At 44.0% G+C, this 25613-nt stretch overlaps 1 protein-coding gene across 1 annotated transcript in view; it reads right to left on the bottom strand.

Annotated features, from left to right (window-relative positions):
• LOC111231419 (bifunctional heparan sulfate N-deacetylase/N-sulfotransferase 4-like) overlaps positions 1-10916 on the bottom strand; it is a 42780-nt gene extending 31864 nt beyond the window's left edge. Inside the window, exons 1-2 of the mRNA XM_022758500.1 lie at positions 10824-10916; positions 7659-8954 (exon numbers count right to left, since the gene is read on the bottom strand). Of these exons, the coding sequence (XP_022614221.1) occupies positions 7659-8657 (999 nt within the window). The 5' untranslated portion in view covers positions 8658-8954; positions 10824-10916. The remainder of the gene's footprint in view (positions 1-7658; positions 8955-10823) is intronic.
• Between the last annotated feature and the right edge of the window lie 14697 nt (positions 10917-25613).

Genomic DNA, 25613 nt, shown 5'->3' with positions numbered 1-25613 from the left:
CACCAACACCACCACCACCACCACCACCTCACCCTTCTCTCTCCCTTCTCTGCTAAATCTGATTCGCTCTCTACACTTCCATCTTCCCGCTTCTGAGAACCTGCAGTCGCCTCTCTGCCCCCCTTCCCCATTTGTCTACCACCCCGTCCGCCCACCCACCCCCCCACCCCTTCTCTGAACCTCCATCTCTCCCTCGCTCGTTCCGTGAAAATGTCACATTCTCAGGAGACGGGGCTGTTCTAATTTGAAAGGAAGGCTGAAGCAGCATGGAGGAAAGATCGCTCTCTCTTTTTACAACTCCCTCCCCTTGCTCTTTACCTCACGCTCTCCCACCCCATCTTATTGCTATCATTGCAAGTCCCTCTGTTTGCTCCCACACAGATATTTTATTTATTTATGAAATTCGAATATTCTCTGTATATTTCAATCTGCTGGGCCTTTCTGTTGAGCTACGAGCCACATCTCTATTACTGGTCTTTGTCATGCTGCTTTTAATCGATCCCCAGGAACCTTCCCTGATTTACAAGACCTGAGCAGCTGATGTCAGAGCAAGGAATTGGTTCCAGGCAGTCTCATTCTCTCCCTCTCTCTCTCTCTCTCTCTTTCTTCACCCTTTTCCTCCCGTGTGTCTCCCAAACTAACAAATATACAGACACATGCACAGTGTCTTCATTATCGCTAATCTAATGGTGTTGAAGACGGCTGCATGCTGACAGATGTGCACAGCCCCCTAATCTGATCCCCTGTCTCCTCTGTTATGACATCCTCTACATCTTATATACACACACACATACACACAAGTAAATGTGTGGATACAAAGACTTAAGAATTAAATTAAGTTTGTAGCTGAGTGCTTTGCATTTATAACTCAATATACACTCCCCGATGCACTTGGTCGAAATGCATTATTAACGTGTGTTGCTATCTGTGGGAGTCGGCGTAGGTGTGTGTCCAAGTGTGCAGTATATTAGCTTAAACACCTCATTTGTATTCTGCTACCTAACATCCATAGCAGAAAACAGAAGAGCAAGCAGTATCTTGTGAGACCAAACAGCTGTATTTGTAACTTTTCGCCCTTTAACTATCACACTCATCATTTTTATCTCTATTTCTGACTGGTAGTTATGAGCAAAGAACCATTTAAAAAACTTTCTTCAATGATGAATTCATAGATGCTCCTGAAGAGGATCTCACTGATAAGCCATGTTTTTTGAGAAATTAAAAAAACAACCCAACAAAAAGCAAAAAAAAGTTTCTTGCCACTTAAATTACTTTACAATTTCAAACTAGTACACTAATATAATGTTCATGAGATTTGACTTAAATAATGACCTTACTTTGAAGCATTTCAAAATATTTCAAATGTAGCTTATCATTTCTGTCACCAATTTTGGTTGACTTCGACATAGCCTACCATATCCATGTTTTCTTTATCATACTGTATCTTTTCTTAGAGTAACACACCTTTGCCTTTGTTTGCAAGAGTGTGTTTATGAGTGCATTTCCTCCCAAGCCTCATTGTACTATGATGAAGGTCAGATTATGCTCAAGCAGACCTAGTTTGTACGATGTGTTTGGAAATCAAAACGTATCCAAACAAGCAGTTTGAGTATAAAAACGACGTCAGCCACAGAAATGGTAACAGGCTGTTTTGTTAACACCTAAGTCAACCACAGAGTAAACACTGTGTCAAGCAAATTGTGGTGTAGTCATCAAACTGGAGGCCTGAGAGCACAACTGTATATCATCATGAGAAGGAAGAACTGTGGATAAAAACTGTGCCCAGCAATATAAAGGAGCAGACATCTAGGACAGAAACATATGGCAAAACTCTAACTCTGGCTCTGTGATACAATGAAGTCCCCTCCTGCTGTTTTTCTGAGGGTAACGGCAGCAGATCCGGGAGAACGGGCGAGGGTGGGGGTGTGGGGGGGCTTTAAGCAATATGGAGCCAATCTGTCCACTGGATACCGAGCTCAAAGCTGAAGATGGTTTTAAAACGGGCCATAAGAGATACTTCATAAGAAAGACGGGGGGATTTGGATTAGCGGGAGGTGGGACTATGTAGCATGTGAGAGATCTTGACAATCCTAGTGATGAAGGTAAACACACGCTGGGATTAGCCGTTAGCGATAGCCCTCATTTCTGTGCCCAATCCCACAGCTGCCTAACACTGCTAGTGTCAGAAGCACTGCCAGTTTGTTTCTGTGTATGTGAAAGCGACAGTGTGTGTGTTTGCCTGTATGCGTGTGTTTGTGTGTACTTGCATGTGTATGTGGTAAGAACTGGAAGAGGTGCCAGCTAGATGTTGGGGTTCAAACAGATGGGAGACAGGCATCTGGACAGCTGGCATTCACTGCCTTTCACAAACCCTTTACACCAACCACCTCTCCTCCATATCCCCATTCTGTCATTCTTGCGTTTGCACTGTTTGTTTTCTTTTCTTTTCACAGCCTTAAGCCTGGCTGGGAGATCTAAAATAACAAAAGTAGTTATAAAAGAACTTATTTGCGCGTGGGATTTTATGCGCAAACAGATTGGAAGGCGGGTTGAAAGGAACAAGAAAATTAGGCACATTTTACGGGTTTTAAGTCTCGCACAAAAGCAGGTCAAAGTTCTCGATTCATCTACATCAGTGCATGTGTTTGTGTCTGTGTGTGTATCAGTGCATGTAATATGAACACTAGACCAGCAAATTTAACTGGGTCAGGCATCTCTATTTGATGAGCAGGAAGAGCACTTTTCCAGTTAATGCCAGTCTTCCTTTTGCTTACTCTTCCCCTCTCTGTCTCACTTCCAGTCTCGCTTGTCAGATTCGAGTCAGTGTAGCATTTTATATTGGAGCATTTTACAAAATCATCTATTCACTTGCATTTATGGATCCAAGGTACTTGTGATTGCTTTGGCATTGCTATACTTACACTAAATTCTACTTGGCAGCCCCTCAAGGATTTTGAGTTTCAGTGATTGCTGTGACCGCAAAACCTGCCTCATTTTGTGAAAGAAAATGCATGGCGCGCTGCCACGTTCTCAGAGTTAATTTGAAGTAAAAACAAGAGCGCTGACAAAATTAGTTAATTAAACTAACAAAAAAAAAGTTATTAAGACAATTTTGTTGTTGACAGATGCTTTCTTCAGAGTATTCATGACAATGGCACAGCGATGAATGTGTGTTTTTTCTACCATATGTTAAAAAAAAAAACATTAAAATGAAAACCTCTGATACATAAATATGTAACAGCCTTTTTTTCCCCTTCTAATAGCGTAACTGTAAAACTTCTCCTTCCCTGCAGGGCTGACTGTGATAATTCTACTTGTCCAGATCAGGGGGGCGAATGAGAGCAGATGTCAGGAAGCATCATGCTGGAAGCAATATCCTGTCCTCCTCTGCCATCCTATATGTCATCTCTTTTTTTCCCTTCCCACCTGCAACTTTGTCATTTTAAAAACCATCAAGATCTAATACCTAAGATTCCTTATCAAAGGTGCCAGCCTTTGATGTCGTCTGACCGATTTAAAAAAGAAAAAGAATCGTGTATGCCCCTCCCTTTCTCCTATTTCTTTGTGTCTCTTCATTGGTTTTTAAATCTTTTCTCCACTGTTTGTCTTTTCTTCATTACTTTTGTAATAGCATTTGGCAAAGTAATAAACGGATATGGAATGAGCTCAGTTCCATTGACTTAAGTGGCAAATATGGATCATACTTAATTAGGTCTAAAGATTAACTCTAAGTAGGACTGCACAGTAAATTGCAGGCTGCTGAGCCAAAAACCCTCAGTGAAGTCTAAATTTTGCTCATTTTGTGTAATTCCTTTTTTTGTTTTGTTTTCAATTTTAGGTCATTGCCAGACCAAAGTGATCATCAGCACATGAAGAGAAACACTTTAGCCTTGACATTTACACTCTTCATTTCAAACGTATCATACTATTATCCATTATAGTACATTCTGCGGTGCAGTGAAGTAATGCATAAAATAACTACCTTCTGGCTGGATAAGATGTTAAAACATGCTTCCTGTTCTGTCCTAAAGGCGAAATAGCACTTTATGGTTTATAAGACCACATGAAAGTTGTAATTATTTGACTTCCCAAATCAAACAAAGTTACGAAATTCAAAAAATTGCCCTGTTATTAATTTCCGGGAGTACAAGGGATGGATTGTTGTAATATAAAATAGGCTAAATGCAGGGGATCTCCTCCGACAATTTGCACATAACACAGAAAGGTTCTGAGTTGATATGAGGTAACTGTACTTTTTACTGAGCCACTATACACTTGCTCTAGATACATAAAAATGTTAAATATGTGCAAAGAGATTTTTGTCTTGGCTTCTAAGTTCACGTGTTCACATGAATGTGTGCCCTCTCAACTTAGATGGCACCGCTTTAGAAAGCACCATGGGAAGGAAAAGAGTGAGAATGAGTTGAACAAGAGGTTTAGGGAGGAATACAAATAGGCCAGAGATAGTGATCAATGACTCGGCCGAGGAGGGGGTGAGGAGGAAGGTGAGTGGAGGGGGAGGAAAGGGAGAGAGGGGGGTGATAAAGAGGGATCTGAAGATGAGAATCGGACACCTCCCTAACGACCACTCTCCCAAGGCAGAAGAGAGGAGAAACCCGACACGCATGAATTAAAAAACACAAGCACCGGCACGAGCGGATCATTGATGGGAGTTTTTGACTGGCATCATCCCTCATTTTGAGAAATGTCAGCCACGGGGTGCCTCCCTGTGAATCATTTTAATAGAGGAAATACAGCTGTGTGTGTGAGTGTGTGTGCAGACAAGAGGGGGTGTAGGTATTGTTTGTCACCAGATGAACTCGTGGGGTGAGTCTAATGAAGAGTGCAGAGAGAAGGAGGGTGGCATTTTAATTGGCCTCCCTCTCTCTCTCTGTCTTCCTCCTCTCTCCTCTTCTCTCGGGGAGAGCAGGAGACTGAATGTTGGCTTTACAGAGGTAAGGAGGGATTTCTAACATTGGAACTGCAAATGCCTTGTCCTACTAATTGGTCAATAACACATCCTGTTACACACTTTGATGCGGTGTTACACATAAGCTTTTCTTGATTTACAGGATTTACATTTTCACATAGTTTGTGCGTCGTTCATAATTATTCGTTGGGATATGCTATTTAAATGTAAGAAAAATATTTTTGCGGTGCCAGAACACTTAGAATAATATTTAGAACATTTACGATAGCAGATTTAGAGATGTCTCGATGAACCTATCAAACGCTCCAGATGTCGATTTTCAGGATAAACCTTGTCTGTAATGTCATCGTCATGTCATGTCAGTCTGGTCTGACCAGAATTTAACCCATGACAGTTTACCTGTTCTACTCCATAAAGCTATCGTCAGAGCCAAACAGTTTTGCACAGGTTCAATTGTACCTTGAGGAAACATCTCTCTTTCCTGATTTAATAATTCCTTGAATTCCACAAGCATTCTTCTTTTTAATGACATGAGGAGACATCCTTTCAGCGGACACCTTCACCTCAGATGTATGTTAGATTTATATTTGCCATACGGTCATCTAATATGAGTCATCCTTTCAGCAGCTTTTCACTGACATTTTGCTGGAAGGGAAAGACTCCTGAAAACTAAACTTTACTAATCAAACAACCCCTGCATCACAACAAAGATGAGAGACGTTAAGAAAAGGTAACAGTAAAATAAACTGGTTGATGCACATGATTATGAATATACATGGCTTACCCGTGCATACACACTCGTCACTTAAAATAAGCCTTGTTCCAACTGGAATTTGACAACTCTACCTGAGGCTCTTCATCTCTAAGAGGAGGGCTGCTACAAATCACCATATTCCTGCTCCTGCACCTCCCCTCCTCCGCTTCCTCATTTCCCTTCAGCATTTTGTTTCTCAGAAATCGCTAAGTTAGCTGCTAGCTCTTCCCCTCGGCGCCACACTTCACCTTCCCCTCCCTTCCTCTCTCTCTCCAACTCTTTTTCTTCTTGTTTTTTTTATTATTCTAGTTCTTCCTCTCTGTGATTACCAACCATCCTGAAGGAGAAAGTAGAGTAGAAATATGGAAAGAGTGTGGGCCTTTCAAGTGGCATCACCCTCTCTTTTTCCTGCCCCTCTCTCTATCTATCTCTCCATCTCTCTCTCTCCACTGCTTCCTCCATCCACATCTCCCTGCCCCTCTGTTATGGCACTGGTTCATCCTCATGTATATTTATGCTACAAAGCTGAAGAGTCAGGCAGACTTGAAATGAAAACTCCAACGAGAGAGCGCTTGTGTGCTCATTTTGGGAATCTGTACGTGCACGGGTGTGTGCGCAAAGTGTGTGTGACTGTGTGTGAATATGCACTCCTTTATCCTTTTTGGATACAAGCTTCTTTTTTATATTCAAGGGTGGAATTCCTCTCCACTTGACCACCCACTGCACTTCTGTTTTCTCAGCCTCCCCCCATTCCTCTCATCTCCCCGAGTTTCAGCCACAGACAGGTGGCTCCTCTTTTTCTTTTTTCTCTTTTTTTTCCCATTGTCTGATGAGACAGGTGTCAGCCACTGGCAGAAAGTGACATTCTAATCTAAAGTACTGATTCAGAAAAACACACACAGACGCACAGTTTCCCGTCATGTGTATCCTGTGACTGCAGTGAGACAGGCAGACACCTCTGGTCTTAGCTCGTGCACATCACCGCAGAGCAGCATAAATCTCACCTGTCTTGCAGACACGCTCCCACACATGGAAACCCACCAAACACAATTTGTTTCCCTTGAATGGCCCTTTACTGGTGAGGTCGCAGTGGGAGAATGTGACCACAGATTTCAAACAAAATTCCTTGTGCGGTACCATTTTATTCCTCCCTCCAGCAAACCTGAGATGTTTCTTTTCATCTCATAGAAATACTATAATACCACATAAATTAGTGGTTTATATACATACGAGTGTGTGCACATACTGTATTTCTGTATGTATTACATAAATACATGCATGGAGGTGCACGTCGGTCTTTATGTGGGGGGGTGTGTGTGTGTCTGTGTGTGTGTGTGGGTGTGTGTGTGTGTGTGTGTGTGTGTGTGTGTGTGTGTGTTTGCTCATGCAAGCGTGTGTGTTGAAACAATAGATGTCTTGAGAGGCGGGCTGCACGGCTGACTCTCCTTTAGTTTCCCTAAGAGGAGGAACGTGGGAAAAGAGGAATAAGTGCCATTCATCTTTTCACTGGCTCATTCACTACCTCTCTTTCTCTCTCTCACCCCTCCTCTTTCTCTCTTTCACTTCACTTCTTTGTTCACTTAAATGGCCTCTTTACTTCTGGCTAAACCTCTATTTGAGATAAATACCCTCTCGCTATACCCCAACACATATGCACTTGGTACACAACACACAGAGACATTGCACACAGACACGCATGAGCTTTCCCAAGTACCCCCTCGATGCACCCGTGCCTGAGCTAACAACCTTTGAAACACACTCCTGGTAAAATCTTTTGCTGCAGACTTACAGTGCAATAAGTACACACCCCTTATCTCTTCACCACTGCACTGCCATCAGTTACTGTTTTTTTTAGAAGTTGATAAGAGAATGAAAAATCTAATCCAACACCACTGACCCAACATGAATTCATTCCCTCTATTGCACTCTGTCTCTCTCTAATGCACATTATCACACACCCATCGCCTCCAATACCTTCACATCCTTGGCATTCATGCGTGTCCCTTCCTTCCCGACGAAAATGTCATCTATATCCACCAGTATGTGCCGGTCCAGGCCCAACGTAAGCTTCCTGTCCGTGAGGTAGGATATGGCATCCACCAGGATGAGTCTGTGGAGCCAGTAGCCCAGCCCCTGGCCAAACAGTACCCTCCTCACTCCATCGTACAGTCCCATATCCTGTACCACAGTGGCTTGGAGGCCTGAACTGAAGCCAGGCCCTGGATTATCACCACTACCTGCCCCTGCTCCATCCTTGGCCCGTGCATGCAGCACAGCCTGGTACGTGGAGTGATTGGAGGAGAAGGAGGTCCAGTCCTCCCCAGGTAAAGCCCCTCGATCTGTGCCGGGCTTGGTAAGGTGGAGAAGGGGAGAGCTAGATACCACGCAGCAGTCCCAAAGGGCCTGGTTGGTCCTTAACACCAGCGGGAGGCCTCTGAGTTTGAGAAGAGGTGGGGAGTTCTCGGTGGAGCGGTAGAAACCTATGATGCCCACTCTGTACTCAGTACAGTATTGATGCAACAGCTGTCTGTTCCATGTGTCTGCATGTGCATACTTTAACAGATTCTCATAAATGATTAGAGAGTATCGTCCACGGCCCTTTTCTGTCAGCGGTGGAAGGTCGCCCTTCCCTGAGGCAATCTCCATGCGGAACTGGAAGTGTGCTGACTCCAATATAGCCACAATGTCCTGACCCAGCTGCGAGTATTGGGACTCCACCAGCACCAGCACCACTGGATCAGTGTGGACATGTGTGTGAGGGGGGTTCGGTGGGTACGGGTATGGGAGTTGGCGGTACGGAGACATGGAGAGCGGCTGGGAGCAGGCAGGTTCAGGAGATTGTCCAAGCTGCATGGAAGGGGAGGAGTTGGTAAAGAGGAAGTATGCAGAGAGAAGGAGGGAGAGGAGACAGCAGGAGGCCAGCAGGAGCAGGAGCCTACGTAAGTGGCGACGGAATCGCACCGCCACCGTCATTGCAAGCCGGGGAGGTGTTGTGCGTAGCAGGAGGAGATGTCTTTTTTTGTTTGCTGGGGGCTTGAGAGTGTCTGCACGAGCTTTGGTGTTTGACAAGCCCAAGAGATTGTCTGTGTGTGTGGGAGAAAGGAGCGAAGCCACTCAGGGGTGCGTCATGTCACCATGGCAGATGGAGAGGGGAGCTGCGCCGGATGATGGGGAACAAAGGTCTTCATTGAGGAAATGCAGTCAACGTACTCTTCTTCCAAACCTCATGGAGGTATCACGCGCAGATATGGGGCGAGTGATGATTAATGTCTGCAGAGAAAGGGGACAAGGAGAAAAAGAAGGAAGAGTGAATCTGTTGGGCAAGGTTGAATAGTATGCATTAGTTCTCTAGCTGCATGCTCACGGGTGTGTGTGTATGTGTGTGTGTACCTAGGTTGTGCCACCCTGGGGAATGTGAGGGCACAGCTGGTAACTACAGAGCTGATTGAAAACAACTTACATCCTTAGGGCTTATCCAACCTCTGGCACACACACACACACAAAGTGACATCACAGTTAAAAGCACAAACACAGCTCAAAAGTCAATCCTCACAAATAAACAACAGCTGGTTGTGCGTTAATATGGCAGTGAGGAGAGGTGGATGGGACCTCAACTAATCAGTCCTATAAAGCTCTACAGAGAATTCCTCTAATTGCGCCATACTCTGTGCACTTCTGTCCTATTTCTGAACCTAATCATCTGAAATACCACAAAATTAGAGTTGGAATCCTTTTGCCAGGAGCACTAATCTGGGGGGAGCCCATGACAGAACAGAGGAAATGGCGAGCGAGAGAAAAGTCAGAGAGAAAGAGCAGAGAGAGGAACAAAATGCAATGAATTATAGAAAGAGACAAAAAAGACCAGGATTAGCATCTTAATGTATGTGCCGGGAGCCAGGGAGAAGAAAAGATCCCACAGCATCTTTTTCTCTCTCTTTTCTCTCTCCGCCTCACTCTCCCCTTCTCTCTCTCTCTCTCTCTTTCTTTCTCTGTCTATCTACACCCCCTCTTTCTCTGCTTCTGTCTGTTTGAATATCAATAGTCTTTCCTCACGTTCCTTCTCTCCTTGTTCCTTGCCTTTAGAGAACACACGCGAAGAGAAGGTCATGGAGAAGAGACTCCAGTCACATTCTTTAAATATGATACCAGAAAATGAAAAAGAGGAGGACGATAACTCTGAACTAACTTTCTACCTATTCCAATGCAGTTGTATTCATTGCTTTTATGAAATGTGTGTCATCCTAATTGGGAATTCTGGAAGAATACTGACTGTTAAATAGCTTAGTTGGGGTTTTATTAGTTTTATTAGACACCATAAAGATGTGGAGGAAATTGTCTCATGTGCCACTTACTCAGTCATAAAAAGGGGTTTTTCAAACTAGTGTTTTGATATTCAAAGTATAGGGAAAGCACTAAATCTGTGTCTCAACTGTAGGTGAGAGCTGGTTGAACCTCTTACTATAGGTATGCATGTGTCTCACTAGGAGCCACAGGAGGGCGCTGGAATTGGATTGACACAAGAGACTTCACATGGAAGTTTTAGCCTGTTATTTGAATAACTATAATTCCCAATGGTATTATAAATCATGTGATATGAAGAAAAAAAAACCTCAAGATGCATTTCCTCCAAGTCCTGTCTCATGCAGTAGGCTATTTTGTGAAATGCTACATGAAAAAGTTACTGAAACATTTTAAAATTCACATTTAAACTGAAAAGTAGGCCTAAATATGTAAAACCAGTATATTGTCATTTTAATGTTTCATCATAATAACCTAAATGTTATTTATAATTGCAACAGTTTCTGGGAGCCACAGAAAGCATGCAATTTTAAATAGCCTATATTAGATTAACAATGAAGTCCAGTGTGTTAAACAGGATAAACCGTGAAAACTGGAGGAAAACTCAAAAGCGGTAGGCTAATAAATCCAGTCTGCTATTCTGTTTGTGTCGTTAAATCTCCGGTGAAAATGTAATTAAAAAGAAAGCAACCCGCAGCATAAACATCCCTGGCTGACTCCAAACAGGCAGAGAGATGAGCTCAAACTAACAGCAGATAAATCCGGAGAGTTTCCCCAATCCTGCCTCCTGCCGCTGAAGTTTACCTTAAGAATTAAAAGCACACCGACTCGCCCACTTACCTCTAGCCGAGGCTGAGGCGCTGCCGAGCGGGGAGGAGGCGTGACGGGAGAGCGGCGAATATGATGCTGCTTCGGGTGGGTCCGGGGCTGAGGTCTCGGTGGCGCACCACTCCCGTGTGTTTTGGATGCTGAAGCGTTGTGCCATCTCCCCTCTCCCTCTCCCTCTCCCCCTCTCTCTCTCTCTCTCTCTCTCTCTCTCTCTCTCTCCCCCTTCACTAGATCAGCAGGGGCGGCCAGGCGGAATGATCCGCTCTCCTCCCCCCTTTCATCATTCTTCTATTTCTCTTACTCTCGTCTCCCCCACTGTCTTCTCCTCTCTCCCGCTATGCCCACTTGTCCCTTTATCTGTGCTCTTTAAAGGTGGAGATTAGGCGGCGGAGTGGACGACGGAGCGCCGATATCGGGGTGCCCGTTAACGACTGACTGCCGTGCGTAAATGCTCCGGTTTAAGAGTGCCTACACAAGTGGAGGCGATCGAGGGAGAGAGAAAGAAAGAGAGAGAGAGAGAGAGAGATAGAGAGAGGGAGGGTGTGTGTGTGTGTGTGTGTCTGAGAGAGAGAGAGAGAGAGAGAGAGAGAGAGAGAGAGAGAGAGAGGAGAAAGAAGGGGAGGGGTCTCGGTTTGATTGACACAAACAGCCTTTTTCTCGGGCATCAGCGATCACGGGCCCGTTAAAAGCTCACGGCCCGTTAGTTGGTGTTAGTCGGATAAGGGATGTCACAGACGGATACGCACCGATGCAAGTTAATGGCGCGCCTTGCTGATTCTCTCTTGCTCCTTGCACAAGTTGTTGTACTCAAGGATAAAAAGAGGGAAAGGAAGGAAAAGAAGGTGGACTATCTGATCTGTAGCTTGTGTAAAAACAAAACAAAAAAAAACACATTTTCATACAATCAGGGATGGCATCAGCCTTGAGAATGACTAGAGCACATTTTTTGACATTCACTATTGAAAACACACTGGTGCATGCATGTTGATCAGGCACACACATATATGAGTCAGCCCCATTATGCCCACTTGTGTAGAGTGTCAGTCAAGCAGGCACAGCATGTCAATCATAGAGTGCTTTTAACTTGATTAGGTGTTCCTTTTCCCCTTCCTACTAGTTCATCAATCTCCCTAACCTATTTGCACTGACACACACTCACTCACACACATCTCAATGGAGCTGGTGGGCCCCTCATTCACATTGTAATGGCCTTACAATAGAGCTTATTTAGTGTGTGTGCATGTGGTGCGTGTGGTTGTGTTTGAGAGAGAACGCAAGCCAGAAGTGTGAGGAAAATGTATGAACCCGAGAGAAAAGACAGACACGCAGTTGTGCTCTCAGTTCACAGAGGGTGTTGTCGAGACCGTGTGCAACTTTAAGCTCACATAGGCCCCGAGCAAAAACACACACAAAATGTATGCACACAGACACACAATGGAGAAAGAACTCATTTTCATACTGGTACTTTCGTTTTAGTTACTTAGTTTGAGAAATTTCGACATTCTTTGGTCATATTCTCACTGGAAACGTCCCCATTTGTGACTCTCAGTTAGTGTAATGACTAAGCAGTGGTGCCGAGAAACAGAGCTTGAATGAAATATAACAGCCAGAATATCATGCCCTACAGAATGGAATCCAGAGATAATGAAGGTTTGGATTGGAGTGCGATTGTGTTTGTATGTAAATTAGTGTCAGTGGGTGAAGTGTAATTAGAGAGGCTGTTCACCCATTTCCTCCACATTACAAGCTAAGAACCTCTTCTGCTATGGTGCTAGTTGGAGACAATAACCCAGAAATGAAAACTAGACAGCCGTGCATAGGCTACAGTGTAGGCTACAATGTGTAATGTGTGTGTGTGTGTGTGTTTCCATGCATGCGTGTGTGTTAAAGCTAAAGATAATTACTGAGACGCTCATCGCCGCAAACAGAACAACAGCTCCTGAGAAAGCGGAGAAAGTGTACACACACACACACACACACACACACATGTCAGTGTACACTCACTCTGACACACACACATACAGCATGTACTGACACACAGGCTGTGGTGCAAGTACACAAAGCACAAACATTGGCAAGCAAGTGCAGAGACACATGCAATCCTGTGGTACACACAACAAGGATGCAGTCACTCACACACACATGTGAGAGCACACTCAACAAAGGACTGGAGATGTGAAAAGTGTCAGAGCTGCCATGTTCAACTAGCACTCTGACTGTTAAACAGAGGAGAGCAAGAGACAAATGAGAGAGAGTAAGAGAGAGACAGAGAGCGGGAGAGGGAGAATGCTTGTTGTCTTCATCAGAGGCTTTTGTTAAGTGAGAGATAAGAGAGGAGGAGCGACCGATTCCCCCTCTTCTCTCTCCCTGCTGAGAGCTAAATGGTGGCTGTGTGAGTCTCTAGTCCTGTGCGAGGCCTGAAGAGAGCAAATGGAGCTCGAGTGTAAAAACAGGAAAAGACATTATCATCACGATGCATCACATCATCCCAGGAGTCAGGGCAGGCAGTGCAACATTCACACTATACCCTCCTCTTAATTAAAAACAAAACAAAACACTGGGCAGATTGTTGCACACTCACACTGAACACATACTAGACCCTGAGCCCTGGCACTAATAATGATACTCTCCTTTTCCTGGCTGTTTCCACAAAGCACAGGATCTACTGCTCAAACTAGCAGCTCTCTGAGATGTATCAGCTCATTGCCTCCCACAGTGTAAACAACAACATGCTCGAGCTTTGCTAAGGTGTGTTGGCTGCTTGATGCTGTTGCTATTTTAATGATTCCTGCTCTTTCTTCTGTGCACGTGCACGCGCGTGTGAGATCGAACCACCTACCCGCTTCTGAACCCCATGCCTGGAAATGTTGATAGATAGATGTTCTCTTAAGAGCTTGGAGGCTAAGTGAAAGCTGCCCCCCCTCCTCCCACCTCCCCTCCACGCCACCCTCGTGACCCCTCCCACTCTCATCCCCAAGCACATTAGAGGAAATATCTTTTGGCCAATCAATACAGCGCTTACAGATTGATAAGGCAAAGATACACATGCATGACAGCACACACACACGCGCACACACACACGCACGCACACACACACACACACACACACACACAAACACAGGCAGAGATTTTCTTCTTCCATCTTTGAGTCTAGTGTATAGAATAACCAGACCAAAATCAATCTATTACTGGAATGCTGCCAGTTGCAGGATTACCATAGCAACATACACCAGAAAACTATACTCTGCAATGAATAATATCAAATGTAGAATATTCTTTATTTAACAGTCCCAGATAAACTGCTAATTTTACTCTGATCCATCCCTCAGCATAACATGATACTCCTATGGCCGACTCATATACATTGCTTTGATATAAGAAAAAGGGCAACCGAAAAAAAATAGTATGTATCTGTGTGTGTATGCGTGTGTATGACTGTGTAAATACAGTATATAGAACTCCATGAGAAACAATTTCCAAACAAACATTCTTATTGCCTCTAAAATCTCCACTTTCATACAAAATGTTCTTACACAACGTGTGAAGCATCAGGAGTATTTAGGCCAGAATTGCAACTGTATTACAAAACAGTTAGTGGTCAGGAAAAAAAAAAAGTATCTACAGTTCAAACATACGTGAGTAGGATCGTAGCGTAGTGGTGTGTTTTGGTACGTGTGTGTTGTTCTGTGTGACTCATTGAAAGACAGGATGTGGTTCGCCAGTAAGAACATAGTTTTTGACATATTCAGGAACAATATTGCCTCCACACAAACAGAAACACACATAAATGCGCACACATACCCACAAGATCATGCTTAACGCCCACACATCTCTGTAAACAACCCAACACTCCCACACTTTTACAAGCCACAAACACTAGCAGGCTTGTTAGAGTGACAGAGTGCACCTTCATTTCATATCATATTAACACTATATCTCAGCACTGATTGCAAGTGATGCTTCTGACAGGCGAAAATGCACCATGCATGGAGAGGCTAAATGTATGCAAGAGTGTTTAAGCAAACAAACATGAGCCCGCTTGTGCTGGGTGCTATCAGCATCGTGTGGTCATATGAGGATTTAGAAAATAGAAAATAGGAATGAGTGGGGAGAGAGAGGACGGGGGAGGATGTCAGAAAGCACAACAGTGATCAGATCGCACAGCACTCAAGGGAGGGAGGGGTAAAGTGATCTGTCTCTGTCTCTCTCTGACCTTGTTCACTCTCGCCAAAAACCTGACTTACAACCCCAAACTAAATATGATACCTTCTCACTCTGTCCCCCCCACCCCCCCACCCCCTCTCTCTGGTAATAAATCGCGCTGTAATTACCAGGCAGGATCGATAACAGTCACATCACTCCTCTCCTCTGCTCGTCTCCCTCGTCTGCAACTGACACTAACGTGTTCATCCCTCGCTGTGTGCAACTGTTATAGATCTGTGAGTGATAGATCACATCCCGTTGCATCTGTACACAAACTAACACACATGCAAAACACAGGCGCACCCTCAAAAACTGCACACACAGAGGGATGAACCCATGCAAACACAGGGTAGGATAGGAAAACGGACACTCACGGCCACAAGTATGAGAGCTGGATGCCACGCGGGGGGGAAGAGGCCATAGGTCTCAGTTGCTATTGGAGACGTCTCTTCAGCTGAGCAACCAACAAAGAGTTACCGTTCTCTCCCAGAATAGCTCACTCGGCCCCCTGTCTAATGAAATGGAGGACAAGGATGAGCATCACATGGGCAGTCACGCAGTGTGAACTTGGTGAGTTTGCCTTTGACAGAGAGAGACGGTGCATAGGCTGTGTGTGTGTGTGTGTGTGTGTGTGTGTGTGTGTGTGTGTGTGTGCGTGTGCATAGTGTGTGTTTGAGCAGGTGTGTCTGCGCACGTGCATGGGTGTGGTTTCCGAGCCTAATCATGCGAGAGTAGTGATGTTTAATAGGAAATTAAAAATATTCTGGAGAGCAAGGGCAATTTGAAAACCCCGGAATTGCTGACTTGTAATATTCACTTACAGCCGCACTTCCATGGACATTTGATGGGTGTGAGTGTGTGTGTGTCTGTGTGTGTGTGAGAGAGAGAGGAGTGCGTTCATCAGCATACAACATAATAATAGCATGAAGATTTGACTTGATTTATCTGTAGCCTTCCGTGTAACGTGTAACATGAGTATGTGAACAGAAGTTTTTGAAAAAGTTCAGTGTTGTGGTCATTCCAAACCCTCTTCCATTAATACATTTTCCTCCATATGACCAAAAATAATTCACAAATCTAAAGAAAAAAAAACCTATTTAAACTTTTAAACATTGCAACAGCTAATGTATTTATTTATTTATTTTTTTTAAATCGGCTGGAGACGTATGTACCTTGATAACTGACCAAGAAAATCATTTATTCCCAGTCCAGCTTCAGTCAGATCTTTTTGTTTGTGTTGGACTGATTCTACACAGGTTTTTGCAAGATTTAAGGTTTAAAATTTCTCTAATGCCAATGAGACTATGCTCTGATTTTACAAGAAAGACATAAGAACAAAAAGTTGTTAACAAAAAGTCAAACAAAAAAGTATAAAAGTATTTGTTAACTATCTAAATGTTTTCATGTGCAGTACTTAAATGAGGTCAGAGAATGTAAAACAAACACGATAGCTTATTATCGCATTTTCATTTTTAAATCACACATGTAATATTGTAATGTAAAACACATCAGCAATGAAGAGAATATTAAGCTTGAGTCCAGCACTGTGTGCGTGGAGTGTGTAGTGCTTTGACTGCTGGTCTGGCTGTGAGGCAGATGTGGTGAGAGAGTCAGCGGTGGTGGGCAGTGTTCAGACAGGTGGCGGCTCCAGGGACAAAACTCTTCCTGAATCTCAATCTGCAAACAAAGATGAGGAAGCAGGAGTGGGCTGGGTCTGTAGAGATGTTTATGGCTACCAAAGTGCTGTTACTGTCCTTGATGTCTGGAGGTTGTGATCTCGTGATACTCTGGGCATTTTGTATCTTGTATTTCATCTGATAAATATATGCACCCAGTCAAGGCAATTTAATAAAGGCACTATCCAATCTAAACTAACGTATCAAGGGAATTATGTTCATATGGGACGACTATTCGACGATTCTGCACCTCACAATTTACATTCAATGCCAACGTTCAATGCCAAAGCACAACAAAGGAGTGCCCTTTGAGGGAGAAAGGGTGTGGAAGTCAGGGTGGTGGATGGGCATGCAGTGTATCCAACTCTCATTTGGGTAAAGAGACTAGCAACGACTGTATATTGTTGTTTTTTTGTTTTTTTTTAAAGCTTCTAGCTTAAAGCTGGGCTCCTAGTCTTCTAGTTTCCCAACTAATCTTACCTTACTGTAGTTGTCAGGCACAATTATTATAGGGAAAAATGATCATCATCATCAGTATGAATATTACTGCACAAAACAGCAACATGTAGCAACACTTTAGTCTCTTAAGGAAGCAAGAGAGAGTTTAGATCTGTTCTCTTTCAACTTGGATATATGTGTTTTGGCCCTTGTTCCACTTTCTTGAATTGTTTGTTGCAGCTCTGCATAGACCACTGATGCCTGTATAGTCTTTCTTAAATATCTGTCAATCGAATATATATACATATATATATATATATATATATATATATATAAATTTATATATATATTTAACCATGGTTGCAGACTGTGTACTGAGTTGATTAGTTAGTTGTGACTTGTCAGGTTGCTTCTGTCCTGGCTGACAGTGCCAATGAAGTCCACTTAAAACTGAGCCAGCATAATGGAAGCGACACATTTCGCACCACATTTGTAGTTTCACGCATCAAACTAAAGCATAAGCCCAGTAGGTTCACACTTCACTAGCTGAGATATTTTCCAAGTCTTGTAATGGCTGATTCAAATAAACTGCTGGCTTCCTCACAACCTTCCTCAGCTACTTGGTCATCTTTGCTGGAGACGTCTCATCACAGACAAAGGCGAACGTTACAGACTTCAGTTTCAAACAGGGATTCTTTCTGGACTCGCAATAACCATAGAAGGAGAAATCCACCATAGCGGACAGAGAGTGAGAAGCTCCTTCACCAACACCAGCCTCAATGGACCAGAGTTCAAGACATTTTACTTAAGAGGCACTCCACCGATTTTGCACATTTGGATCAGTTTACTCATCGTGGGGAGTAGAACTCAGTCTGTGAAAAACAGCTGTATAATGCCCTCTGTAGCTTATCTCAGCTTGGGCTCGGAGACTTCTTATCAAAAAGCCCGTGTTGCAAACTGTGGGCAGGAACTCGAAAGATGTGGGAGTTTTCTCAGCAGGGAGAGTGAAATAAATGGTGTTAACAAGTTGCATTTTGGGAAGTGTGGTATCTGGCTTATCCTATCCTTGCAACTAAATGGGAACCACTGCTCCACTGATTTTGACCATTCATTATCTATACAACTCTTGCAAGTGTCCCAACTTTTTCAAAGTGCAATATTAAATTGCTGGAGTACTTCTTTAGGGTGTGTCACTTTAAACATGGCTCTAAAATAGTTTAGGGCTACAACTGTCTTTGGGTTCACTAGCTAGTTATATCTGTGCTACTGTTACAGTCAAAATAGGAAGATATTTACCAAAGTAGTAGAAGAAGTAGAATAGGCAGGTTATATCTACAACCAAAAATTACAAATTACTATACCATAACAAGCTACACCAATCACACACTAGGGCTTAAACACAGAAAACAGTCTTTTCTTTTATGTACTTGTTTGTGTTTTTAATGCTCACATGGGTAAGATATGAGAGATGAAGGGCAAGCAAAGCAGAGTTGAAAAAAGTGGGGGAAAAAAAGAGTGAAAAATGGAGGTGAGAAAGATAGATCCTCCGTCTTGCTGAAAATGAAGGTGTACATCTGGACACTCGCGTGCACACACAGACACACATGCGCACAAATATCCGCATGCACACGCGCACGCGCACGTGCACACACACACACATAGGATGAGACCTGCAGAGAGCGTATGATTAACTGTTCTGTCAGAAGTGAGAACTCTCTGGGGCGGGAAGGGCAGAGGAGGGGGAGGAACGGAACAGGGGAGAGGATGAATTGGAAAGGGCTGGAGGAGCATTAGGAGGGAGGCTGAGGTCTCTGGGGTCTCTGAAAGGAGGTCTCATGGGTTAGGGGAGGCAAAGCTGGAGCCAACTGTTGCTCCCGGGGCACTTGTGTGTGTGTGTTGCTTTTCAGAGTGCGTGTGCAAGAGTGTGTGTGTTTTTTGTGTGTCTGTCCCTCTCCCGTGACACTTCCAGAGAACCCACCTTGTGGACTATCTTCCTCACAATCTATATGCAGAGCAGAATAGGCACTGCAGTATGGAATGCAGTTGCTGATTAGGTGAATGATTGGCGTGTGTGTGTGTGTGTGTGTGTGTGTGTGTGTGTGTGGCCCTTATCACAATTCTGCAGTGCAATAGATTCACAATGGTCGACTGAATCTCCCTCTTTCCCAACAAATCAGGATGGCAAACGTGTAGCAGCGGACACACACACACACACGCACACACAAACGGCGCGACTCCTCTATTTTCTCCCATTCGTCACAGGGCTTGTTGTTCTAATGCCATGGTTAGGTCTGAGTTCAGGGTCCCCATGCTTGGCGACTCCGCTCGTAATGACAGGCGTCTCAAGATTTCTCACTAAGTGTGGGGTGTGGGGCTGAGACAGGAAGTGAGAGGTTGACAGAAAAAAAGAATGGTAGAAACATTTTTAGAAAAAAACAGACTTCAACATTTCTGGCTGATGCAGCTTCATGTTATCAGAGTAGTAGTGGTAGCGGAGTCACCGTGTGTCTTCACATCCGGAGAGGGGAGGGAAGCACTTTAAGGTGCTGAACATAGCTCCGAGCTCAGCAGGAGAAGGGAAGCTAATCTCTGGGACCCTGCAAACCTGCAACCAGCAGAGAGAGCCTGGAGATTATTTACAATACCACCCCAACCCCCAAACACACACACACACACACACACACACATACACACACACACACACACACACACACACACACAAAATACCAAACACAGCTTGGTGATAAATTTGAACATGCCACAAAGGATCATGTAACGGACTTTCTGACAGAAACAGTTCAAGATTAAATGAACACATTGGTTAAGAACAACATTGCATTAGAGCTAAAATGAGACAAACATCTCCCCACTAGTTCCATTTTCACCCTCTCTTTCTTGCCGTCACTGCCCCACATCAGCTTTTCCTCTATCTCCCTTTCTCGTCTCCTGTTGAAGTGCCTTCTCACACGTAACCACCGACTTCCAAAACACTTCACTCCACTTTAGGCCCAGAATAGCTCAGTGCTACATGGTTCTTCTAGTTGTTGAATGTTGCTTATGAAAGGCTATTGTTTGCCCACTTCAGCTGATATAGCCTCGGAGCTGTAAATCATCAGTTACTACTTAGCTTACTAACACTCCATTCAGGAGCTGGACACAATAGATCCACAACACATTCATTCATCCCCTCTCCCACTCCCGCCCTCCTGCTATTCAACTTTACTCTCCTCCCGCGTTCTCCCTCTTTCTCTCTCCTCCCTCCTGCTACGCTAAGCTGTTCTCGCTCCTTCCCCTTCTTTCTTCTGTATTTCTCCCCCCATCAATTCCACCATTCCAGTTCCTGATGTGGTTTTGTCTGTTGTAGGGGGCCAACAGTTTCCCATGCACCTGCCGGGTCGTAGATATGTCAAAATGAACTCACAGGCATGAACACACACACACACACACACACACACACACGCATGCATGCATGCAAAAAGTCAGCTCTAATTTATCCCCTGAAAGTTCAAGGAATTTGTTCGTCTTATGAATGAATTTTCAGCCAGAAGATTCCATCTGTTACGAGTGTGTCTGTGCTATTGTTGTGTCCAAGACACACACGCACACACACACACAGAGATCCAAACTGCACCACAGAGAGGAGCATCTCTTCTGATTGGTCTTGACGTTTCAACAATCTTTTCTTATTGGCTCTGGCACTTCCAGAGTATGCAGTTTCACTCCCTATCTGTTGGGTGTTAAAGCAGTGATAACCACACACAAACTCACACATGCGCACACAAACACGCATGCAAAGAACACCAGCATTGACTGTCAGGCGCAATCAGCTCAAAGTAGGCTCTACATCCATGCAGCAGGTAAGAGCAAAGAAGGAAGACAGAGAAAAGAAAGAAGGAGAGAGACAGAAAGAGGGAGAGAGAGATGCCAAGCAGTGATTTATGACCTGAAAAGACAGATTAACTCCACTGGCTGCCTAACTGGCCCTGAAACAAGCTGAATTACAGCCCAGACCAGGAGGAGAGGAGAGGTAGAGAAACGCAGGATGAATGAAACTGAAAGGTCAGTAGTATGGCAAGATTGAGAGAAAGTGTAGACGACAAGATGGAAGAGCAGATTGGTATGGAGGAACTGAAAAATGAAAAGGTCAGAGGTAAAGAGGAAAAGATAGATTGAAGACTGCAGGGGGAAATAGAGATCGAGAGGGCTGGGTACTGTCCAAAAAAGAGACACTATAGTAGATGTGGATTTTGTATTTGGCTCTGAAGTTTGTGTGAGTTGATGAGCCCTATCAAGCCATGTGAATCATATCAGATTCCATTTCCTTTGCATGCCGTGAAAAGGCAGGGTCAGGGTCAACCGCATTTCACCTGCCTCGCAGCATGGGGTGAAAAGCCAACATGCGATCCGTAAGCAATTCACAACTCCCCCACCACCACCACCACCACCACCACCATTCCCCAATTCTATCCCAGCCCTGCAATGAAGTAATTTTCTGTTCTGAGACAAGAAAACAAGTTTGTAGATCTCAATATAGAGACTAGCTATGGTGCTTTACTTGACAACCAGTCTTGATCTGACTCATATCAGGGGCCTAAGCTTTAGCTCTCTCTGCAAATGAAAAGGTGTCACTGGCGGACAAGTGGGATTTGTTACCAATCATGGCACTTTGGTCTGAGGTGCTCCGGTCTTGTATTATTTTAGTCTAACTAAATCATAGTCTTAAGGCTCGCTCACACCAGCATTTAAGATGGCAAAGGCGAACTGTAGCTCTCCAGTTAGCCCCATGAGTAGTCAATACACCACTCAGCTTCTCTAACCAAATGTTTTGTGAAGACATTGCGCATGAATTTCGCCCAGCCACTGTCTTTTGCAACCAGGCCTTTACTCTCTATTTCTCATTGTTCTAAGATGCTGGAAATGGAGAAAGCAGCGGATCTGAGAGACATTCACATTCAGTCAATGCTTCACTGGGAGAAAAAGTAAGAAACGGAGGGGAGAAGAGCAGGAGGAAAAGACAAAGGTGAGCATTCAAAATACTCAAATTAATCGCATGCTGGCAAATTCATCTGACACTTTCTTTGCAAGCGTTCAAAACATAATCAGGGACTATTCTTGTAAGACTGGCATACACACACATACACAGACACATACTTTACCCAAGGCAATACAGAGTGGTAATGGATGTCCAGATGTCCAATCACTTATTCATCTGAGTGACCACGTCTGCACAGTACACCACTACACTAGTGCACACCAATAAATGTCTACATCTATACTGTATGAATGTAAGCATTCAACTGGGTTGTTATGGAACTGGTTATTCTGTCACATGAGACAACCACAGGCAATCATGTTAAGGATTAAGAAAAGTATAAGCTTAAGCTCAGACAACTAGTAATCCTGTGATACACGGGGTTTTCAATTAGACAGAGGGAGAGAAATGTGAGAGCAGCTTGTTAGCTACTGAGAAAGGACCAGTGAAGATCTTTGCAGTCTTGCTACACTTTCAGCGCTGACATTGGGTGTTAGCTGTGTGACACCCCTGCTGAGGTAAACAGTACTTGCTACAATACACTGATGAATTACACTGGCGACATTCAGAAAATGTCCAGAATGAAATTCAGCTCCAAACAGCGCTCTGAGACTCAGATAACCACTCTTTGTGTCGTTTCCAATGCAGAAAAAGCGGAGACATTGACACACTGCCGTTCTATTGAGTGCATTGAGTGCACTGGGTCAAATACAAACCTCAGATTTCATCCTTGCCAAGGTGACGAGGTATGTTCCTTTATGTTTGATCATGGAACATCACAAAGGTCACGGCAGTGGCTTTGGTACTACACTGAATATACTGGCTTAGATACAACATACTATAAATACCAAGTAAGCAGAAATATTTTCTTTCTCCTGCTTGGCATTTTCTGTCCCTCCTCAGCCCCCGCCCTCTCTCCTTCTCACGTTAGCTAAACTAGCACAAACAAATGACAGACACAAGGCCATAAATATAAGCAGCTACCTCTCAGAAAGCGTTCAATAAGAGCTGTTGACAAATGAAGTAGCTGCTCACCAATTGCCCTAGGTCCTGTTAATGTCTTTCAAGTTTATTAACTTACTGTTTTTATGGTTATCCTCTGCTGTATTTCTGCATACACACACAAATACACACCCAGCGACACGTCTTGTTCCATTAAGCGTGAATGTGTTTATGTGTGCCTGTGTGTGAATTATGCGACCGGTCGCTAATTGCAGACAAATCGCTTTGCCGCACACAATCATTCCTGTTTTTTTGATGTTTAATTTCACCAGTTGATTACCGGTGGAGTTTAGCGCCGCCATTCCTCTTCCTCCGCCACCGGGACAACTCATCCGTCTTCTCACACTCTCACTGTTGTGCATACATAATGAGCTCGCTCTGACGAACAGAGGGATGGATTTCATAAATCATGCTCTTGTTTGTAACAGCTTTTCTCTCTCTTTCGCTGTCTCTCTTTCCCTTTCAATTAAAGTAGCAGAGCCCATTCTAAATGTTGAGTGCCTAGAGACATACAGTCCAAGTAAATTATTTCCTGCATAGTTTTTCGATTTGAGGCAATTTTGCTGCCCCTCTCCCAATATCCTCCTCACTACACCTGCCAAACGACACTCCAAAACACTGGCTGGGCTTTTCTACTCAGAATGTGTCTTTTATGTCTTTCCAATAATAAGTGTCATAAAGAGAGTGAAGTATCGACACAGCATAAGGACAGCAGTGGGCCTGGGCTATAACATTGTTTATATCTGTGCGCATACCATAGTAGATATTTCTGTGTTGTTAAATGGAACCCAGTGGGCTTTTATTGTGTATTGGTTATGACACCGTACATCTGCTAGGTGAATAGAAACTCACATTTTTGCCATATAAGCGCACACACACAAAAACATTGCTGTCGCTGACGAAGGCAACTGTCTTGCACAAATATATATTCACACACACGCGCGCGCACAACTGCTATGCACGTAAATGAAAGATGCAAGCGAAGCTTAGCATTGGTGTAATACAGTTTTTATTACTCACTGCTCTCTGTGATCGGAAAATAAATCCAGCAACTAAATTGATTTATTTGTTTTTATCACTTCCTCTGTTGCTCACCCCCTCCTTGTTGCAGATTGGATCCTCATATAAACCCGAGAGATACACGTTTTTACAAACCAATTTAAAGACATGTTCAGAAAAATGGCAGGGGGTGTGGGTGGGTCCGTGTATGAGTGTGTTCCATTTAGGCTCAATTTTCTTCTGTAGCAACGCCGTCTTCGCTCTTCACCCTCTGTGACCTCCTGAAAAGAGCCTTCCTGGGTTAAGGGAAAGAGCCAGTTCTCTGGGGGTGTTAGCGCCTCTCCCTCACAGCCCCTCTACCAACAGGTCCACTCTCATCAGCTAAATAAATAGCACCTTTCACTGTTCCTATTCAACGCACCCCCAGGCCACATAGGTTCACTAACACAGTGTGTTTGTGCCCATGTGTGCATGACACTGTGTGTTGCAGCAGGAAATATAAAGACCGAGTGGATTGCGTTTGTGTGCAGGCATGCACCTTTCCGCTAGTGTTCCAAATGATGTGGTAAGCTTGCCCTTGGCACGGAGGAAATTGGTGTTCGATCCTTAGCAAGGCTGGCGTGCCTTCAGGCTAGCTATTAGCCATGTGCTAAGCTAAAAACAATGCAAATACAGGCCCAGGGTCAAGCAGAGGATCATTAACAGGCACTCAGCCTCTTCAATTATACAACAGGTGATGCATGGCAACATTGAGGGGATACTTACATCAATTGTTCCTCAATAAAGCTCTAGTGACACACTCACTTACCTAGCAAGGGGTCAGGGGAAGTGCACTACTCGGAGGGTGTTTTGAGATGGCAAACTGACACCGCAGGCGATGTTATTATAAGCCTGAATTCAGTGTATGATGTGTTGCTCCCATTTGAGATATACTGATAAGATCTGGACAGGTGGCCGTTTCAAGAGATTCTGGAAACGGATGAGGGAGCTCTGCGCTATTCAGAGCTCTTATAGGCTTAAATATATGGTGCTGCTTGAGATACAGGCATTTACTTTGATAATGGTTTTCTGGGAGGACATATGTCACTAGAGGGCAGGAGGAATAAAGCTACATTCAGCTTTTACTGCAGGGCCCCTATCCATCATGACTGAGGTAGGTATTGACCACCTTCTCCTACTAAGACTGCAGGCTTCTTTCTTTCTTTCTCTTTCTTTCCAACCAAATCATCCAAACACACACACACACACACACATACAAGAAAAAGCCTGTGATAAATAAGTGCGTGTGCAGTGTCGATGCTGGTGACCACTGATGTTAATTCATCCAGACTGTGTGCATTGTGAACACTAATAGACTCTGGCTGTGAGTGTGTTTGTGCATGTACTGTAAGCTCAGTGTGCGACTGTGGCTCTCGGTGAATCTCAGAGTGCATTTTACACATTAACATACCA

Source organism: Seriola dumerili, unplaced genomic scaffold (assembly GCF_002260705.1).
Source record: "Seriola dumerili isolate Sdu_G_001 unplaced genomic scaffold, Sdu_1.0 BDQW01000301.1, whole genome shotgun sequence".
Lineage (NCBI taxonomy): Eukaryota > Metazoa > Chordata > Actinopteri > Carangiformes > Carangidae > Seriola > Seriola dumerili.
The sequence above is the reverse complement of the archived record's forward strand: the minus strand, read 5'-3'. Positions and strand labels throughout refer to the sequence as shown.